The sequence below is a fragment of the Beta vulgaris genome, chromosome 9 (assembly GCF_026745355.1).
Source record: "Beta vulgaris subsp. vulgaris cultivar EL10 chromosome 9, EL10.2, whole genome shotgun sequence".
In the NCBI taxonomy this organism is placed as follows: domain Eukaryota; kingdom Viridiplantae; phylum Streptophyta; class Magnoliopsida; order Caryophyllales; family Amaranthaceae; genus Beta; species Beta vulgaris.
Genome location: NC_079210.1, coordinates 53,510,328 through 53,517,005, shown reverse-complemented (window position 1 = coordinate 53,517,005; position 6,678 = coordinate 53,510,328). Strand labels below are relative to the sequence as shown.

The 6,678-nt window shown below is 34.2% G+C and overlaps 1 protein-coding gene across 2 annotated transcripts; it reads left to right on the top strand.

The window, feature by feature from the left end:
- The first annotated feature begins 292 nt into the window (after nucleotides 1–292).
- Nucleotides 293–4,491, top strand: LOC104904793 (protein RMD5 homolog). Of its 2 annotated transcripts, none has more exons than XM_048636646.2 (2): nucleotides 293–996; nucleotides 3,163–4,491. In XM_048636646.2, exon 2 carries the CDS (start codon nucleotides 3,188–3,190, stop codon nucleotides 4,316–4,318), a length of 1,131 nt encoding a protein of 376 aa, XP_048492603.1. In that variant the 5' UTR covers nucleotides 293–996; nucleotides 3,163–3,187; the 3' UTR covers nucleotides 4,319–4,491. The 2 variants fall into 2 exon arrangements, with proteins under 2 accessions (XP_048492603.1, XP_010691478.2); XM_010693176.4 differs by having other exon boundaries at nucleotides 298–996; nucleotides 3,157–4,491.
- Nucleotides 4,492–6,678: the final 2,187 nt, after the last annotated feature.

Here is a 6,678-nt window from a genome sequence, read left to right as displayed (position 1 = left end):
TTTCAAAATCCAGAGATCAATATACACAAAAAAACAGAGATTAATATAGACAAACTCAGAGATCAATATACAAAAAAAAAAAAGAGATTAATATACCTCTTTAAGTTCAACACTTCAACCGGCGAGAGGAGAGAGAGAGAGAAAGAGGTAGAACTGTAGTTTCTGTCGCGTGCCATCAGGAAGAGTCAGTTTCTGTCGCGTGCCGCTGCCGTGGGGGTCTGTCGCAGCCGTCAGGGAGAGAAGAGGAGAGGATAGGAGAGGACTAGAGGAGTTAGGGTTTAGATTTACTGGTTTAGTTTAGGAGTTAGGAATTTAGGATTCAAAAATCAAAAGATATTAAGTGGGCTGGGCTAGACGGCTAGTGCAGCTTATAATTTCGGTTTTTTCGGTTTTCCAAAACCAAAACCGATCCAAACCGAAAAATTGATTTTTTTTTTTTTAAATCCAAACCAAACCGAATTTCAAAAAAAAACCAAACCAAATTACTAATTCGGTTTGGTTTGGTTTTCGGTTTTTAACCAAATAACTTACACCCCTAGCAAATATAACTAAAAATTTCCGCTACACCCCTAGTCATTGTATGATGATTTACCTCGTGGAATGTAAGAACGCTTAATTATTTTGTATGGTTACTTTATTTTACCAAAAAAAAAAAAAACTAATTCCTCACTAAAAAGTAAAAACTAGTGAAAAAAAAGGGTAGAAAGGGTTGAGTTTGTTCAAGTATTCCGGGAAATCTGTAACCCTTAATTTGCCGGGAAAAATAAGTATAACACTAACCCTCGATTGCAATTTACAACTCTCTTTCTCTCTCTACTTTCCATGCATTTCATCTTTCGGTCTTAAAATTGACGAATTATTAAACCCGATTTCGGATTTTCATCATCAAATTACTTCCCCAATTTGATTTTGAGGAACAGATACAAAGATTGAGGAAAAAGGATTGCGCGCAAATTAAACATTTTCGACGAGATCAAATCTTCCGAACATTTGAAGGTTTGTTTAGTAGTAATTTAAATTTAAATTTTATGATTGAGAATTTTGATCTTCCATGTTTAGTAGTAATTTAAATTTAAATTTTATGATTGAGAATTTTGATCTTCCACACATTTGGGCAAGAATGGAGGATATTTTGTTGGATTAAATTTAGATTTTGCGGAATGCAACTTTCTTGAAGTTGTAATAACCCTAATGTATTTGTATTTCGTGTAGAATCTTTAATTATTATTCATTAACGTACTATTTTTACGTTGTTAATGATTCTTTTTTGATAATTAGCTTTAATTGCATAATAGGAATTACAAAAAGGGCTATTTCTTGAAGTTGTAATAATAAACCCTAATTTATTGTATTATGAACAAATTCCCTTATTTATACTCTGATCTCATTTGTATTGTATTTCGTGTAGAATCTTTAATTATTATTCATTAACATACTATTTTTACTTTGTTAATGATTCTTTTTTGATAATTAGCTTTAATTGCATAATAGGAATTGCAAAAAGGGCAATTTGTATGTACGTAAATTATTATTGTTGGTGATTCTTGTGTGATTTCATGAATTATTCTTAATTGCTCAACCGTTGGTTATTGCCTAAAGTAGGAAAAGTTTTCAAAATGCTCCAATGAGGTGGCATTGTTAAGGTATGTGTTGCGTATCGGAACTTACTTGAATAATAGGTAAGATTCCCTAGCTACTCATATAAGCTTATGCCTTTGAACTTTAGACAATGGAGGAGGAATTTAGACAGCATAGGGAGTTCATAAGAGGGAATTTAAATATTCTGCGAATGTGTATTATGGTAGTAGCGGAAGTGAAGAGAAAAAGCTACAAGTCTTAGGCTCCGTTCTTTTCATTTGAATTGAATTGAAATGAAATAAATTAAAACCGGGAGAGAAAACTAATTGAATTGAAATGAACTAAACTCAACTGAACTCGTTTGAACTGAACTGAATTGAATTTTTATTAATTTAGCCCAAAAGAACAGAGCCTAGTCGGATTTCGGAAGTATGGAACGGGGTGGGTTTATATGATGCAGGCACTTCTTGAGTGCTTTGTTTAAATTGAGTTGAATGGCGTGATAAGGCACCTCCATTCATGATGCTTGCAGTGACTATACACCCTTCAGACCGATCAAAAGATAAAGTAGTTAGTGAATCTCTTGCCTTTTTACTCCATTTGTTCCAATTAGTGGCGACATTTGCATTTTTACTATCTCCAAGACACAACTTTGACCTTTTAGCATTGTATTTAAGAGTTTGTATATTGTAGATGCAGTTTGAAACGAATCTAATCTAACAAGATTTCACATGATGATATATTTTTTCTTGTATATTAGTGGAAAGAACTGTCAAAGATAATGAAGTTTGACCTTAGAACAGTGAATGTTGTAAATGACTTGGGATGGAGGGAGCATGAATCATGTGACTTTTGAGTTTTGACCTATATATGCAGGGTAGGAGTGCAGAGTCTTGTAAGGATTTCACCACTATTTCATTTGTTATAGCGTATAAGTACATGCAGTTGAACATCAGTTTCCTTTTCCCTGAGTTTGTTACTTTAAAAATCCATTGTTAGATCATACTAAAGGTCTTTAGTGGGAATATGGTAGATAACTGAGAGGACTTTTGTGCATCTCAAAAGTCTGGCCCTTGAATTTAAATTGATTAGACAGATCCATTCTGTAGTGGAGGTCTAAAGCTAATCTTCTGTCTTTGTTTGTAACCCCAAATGAGTGGCATCTGCTCAAGATTAAAATGACTAAAAGGGTTTCTATGGCTTAAAGTTCTGTTGTGCTTTTAGTACTGAGTTACTGACTACTGATATTTACCCAAAATCTAGGAATCACTATATCCTGTGGCCTTGGATTATTGTTCAGGACCTCCATTTTGTTTGTCATTTTTGAACGTTTCTAGAACCAGGGGAAAGGAGCAGCAGTCAAGCATTCACAGTGTAGGCATCATGGATGTTTCATTTCGCTTTTGAGTAGTGTGGTCATGTGGTGGGAATTGGGATAGCTCTTAGCTCCCTTTATATTGATTTGCTTATCTTTGTATAATTGTGTGTAAATATGATGTCTTTCTTGCTTTTGACCTTGAGCTGTCCTCAAAGATAAATCTTTGCATATTATTAACTCCCAAGAACTCCGTTTTTTAGTTGCAGGTGCTAGTCTATTTGCATATATATCATGGAGCTAAATACTTTAAAGGAATCTTTCGAGCATGTGGTGAAGAAGCGAAAGTTATCATCTTCTAAGTGCCTTGAAGTGGTTGATACCATCAGCCAAGAACTTGAACAGGCTTTGTCAAAAGTGCAGTCAGATCAAGATCTCGAAACCATTTTGAAGGAACTGAAGTCCAAGCTTGATGAATATAGCCCTGACAAAGAGTTGGAATCTTCACAGAAAGAGTTGGAATCAAATTTTAGCAAGTATTCTAAGGTGCTTGATAAAGTATCAGATCCTAACATATCGAGGAAGGTTGACTTTGATGTTCAGACGATCAATCAGATTATTGCTGATCATTTCTATTGTCTAGGCCTCTTTGATATCGGGGATTGCTTGATTGAAGAGGCAGGTATACCTGAAGTTAATGTGTTACGATCGCAGTTTTTTGAAATGTACCAGATTATGGAGGCTCTGCGCGCGGAGAATATACAGCCTGCCCTGAATTGGGTCACTGCAAACCATGAAAAGCTCAAAGGAAATGGGTTAAGTTTTGAGTTGAAACTTCATCAGGTGCAGTTTGTGGACCTATTGAAGCAGGGGAACCGTACTGATGTCCTCAGCTATGCCAGAGCTAACCTTGCTCCTTTGTCTTCTTCTCATATGTATGAGATTCAGAAACTTATGGCCTCTCTTTTATGGATAGGCAAGCTTGAAAAATACCCCTATTTGCAGATGTTGACTCCACCAAATTGGGAAGACCTAAGAGATGAATTATCACGGGAGTTTTGTGTGCTGCTAGGTCGGTCTTGTCGTTCTCCACTGGAGATGGTTGTAGAAGCAGGATCCGAAATTTTTCCTACTCTTCTGAGGTTTATGAAAGTGATGCGGTTGAAACCATGTGATTGGCAAACGATGGATGAGTTGCCATTCCCCGTGGATCTTGACAAGGATTTCCAATTCCATTCGACGTTCATATGCCCGGTGACTAGGGATGAAGGATCTTTAGAGAATCCTCCCATGTTGCTGCCTTGCGGGCATGTTTTGTGTCGGCTAGCGATCATGAAAATGTCCAAGAATGACACCAGAAACTTCAAATGTCCATATTGCCCTGTAAATACTGCAGTTGCACAATGCAGGCAACTGTATATCTGATGTCTGATGATAATTGTATAGGCACCTTTAGTTACAACTTACAATTGATGTCTTGTGCATAGCAATTTGAGTTCTTTCATTTTGTCAAATTGTATATTTTGTTTTCATATAGTACATGTATTATAGCTTAAAAATAATACTTTACGGCCCAGTTGGTATGTGCTGATGTTATAGTCTGAATGTCTGATGTATATTCTGCACAAGTGAAGGAAGCAATATTGCGCCAGGTTGTATGCACAACCAAACCCATTTTAGACCGTAATTGATTCAAAAATAGACGATCGATCTAAAAATTGGATGAGATCATGAAGATGTTTAATGATTTCAATCTTTCATCAGAGTAACTCATTGAATCTATCATTAAGATTGATGATTAGTGTCAAGTTAATTACTTCTTCTCCATCGTCCTCTCATCTGAACTTTCAAGCTGCCAACTACACCTTCAGATCATTTTAAAAACATGCGTTATAGTTGAAATATAATATGAAATATAAAGTTCTTTTGCAGTGATATATTAGGGTAATAACGCATTTTGTAGAGATATATCTTACTAAATGTTTTTGTGAGGATATACCATACTACCAACCGAAATTTATATTTTGTTAAAAGGTACTAAAAACACTATTTTCAACGAGAAAGTCAAATTTTCTGCCTTTGACTTGGTAGGAAATCGCGAGTGAGCCACAAATGTTGTGTTTTACCCCCTCAACTACGCGCATACTATTGAAATGTTTTTTTTTTTTGTTTTTTTTTAAGATTTTCCTCCCTTAATAACCAACACCCTCCCTTAACATTTCCCGCTCCTTAAACCTTGAAAAGAACGCTCTTCAATTTAGCAAGAAAGGGCAGCCCAAAATCATCAATTGCAAGGTATAATGTCTTATTTTAGCTTTAAACTCAATTCAATTCAATTCACTTCTTGTGTTTTACAATTGTGCTATGTGGTTTGAATTTGTGCTATAGAGTATAAATTAGGATTAAGTTATCAAGTCAAAGGTCGAAAATTTGACTTTCTCGTCGAAAATAGTATTTTTGGTACCTTTTAACAAAATTTAAATTTAGATTAGTATATCCCCACAAAAAAGACTAGTGAGGTATATCTCCACAAAATGCTCTATTATCCTGGTATATCCTCGCAAAAAAACACTGAAATATATTATATAGTAAAAATGTTATGAGAACCAAGAAGAACTTCCACAAATTATGCAGCAATCAAGTTATCAATTCTTTATTAGTCATTTTATGCAATTATGTAGCAATCAACTATTAATTACTTATCAAACATATTTATATAAATTGCTAATACAAACAGCTAGTCAAATCAGCTATCAGCTGATACAATTAGCTAACAGTTATCCGCTAATTGTTAAATAAGACTATTGTCCCACTGTATATGAGTTTTGGCCAAATGAATTGGCATTTTTTGTTACCCAGAAATGTACTATATACTTCCTCTATTTCTTTTTACTTGCAACAGTTTGACTTTCACGCTTGCCAATGCATAATTTCAACCATCAATAAGTTTAATTTCCGATAAATAAAAATTATAAAAAGTATATATTCGAAAAATATACATTAAGACGAATCTAATAAGATCCCACATAAATATGTTTTTCTTTAACTATAAATCACCCAACATAAACTAAGTAGAGTTGGTGAATAATGTAAAAGTCAAACCGTTGCAAGTAAAAAGAGACAGAGGAAGTATAATATATGCTTAGATACTACTACGGCTTTTTTTTTTCTTGCAACATTGAAATATGATCCTTGAAAGTTTTGTAATGTCATAATTGTGTTCGAGTTCAGGGTTATGTTTGGTAAATGGTTTTTTCATTAGCTTTTGATTTTTGGCTTTTCATTTCGATCTTATCGCTAAAATAAGTCAATACAACTGAGGGACTTTTTGATTGGCTACCTGTAATAGCTTTTTGGATTGACTTTTGCTTTGTTGACCCACAAACTCTTTAATAAAGAGCCAACAACCACAACTAATCTTACCACACTTTTGCAAACAACTGACTTGAACATCTAACTCAAAAAGTCCATACATACTGTTAATGTTTTCAGTCAATCAAACAAGCCAACTAAAACAATCAACAGTCAATTGCCAAACAACCCGAAGTACTTCTTGTACTAATAATAAACTATATCCAGAAACTACAAAATTAGCACTCTAATAGTGTAATATGCATAAATTGAGGAAATTTGAATGGCAAAAAGTTAAAAAAAAAACCGCAAAATCAACACCCAAAGGGTAAAATAAGAAGCATTTCTTCATGATCAACATGTTCAATAAACTCATAAAAGAAAAAAAAAAAGAAAAAAAAAGAAAAAAAGAACTGCACATATGGGGAAAAATT

What these genes read in the sequence shown, in the direction of transcription:
- LOC104904793 (XM_048636646.2), top strand. Translation starts at nt 3,188, where the DNA reads ATGGAGCTAAATACTTTAAAGGAATCTTTCGAGCATGTGGTGAAGAAG.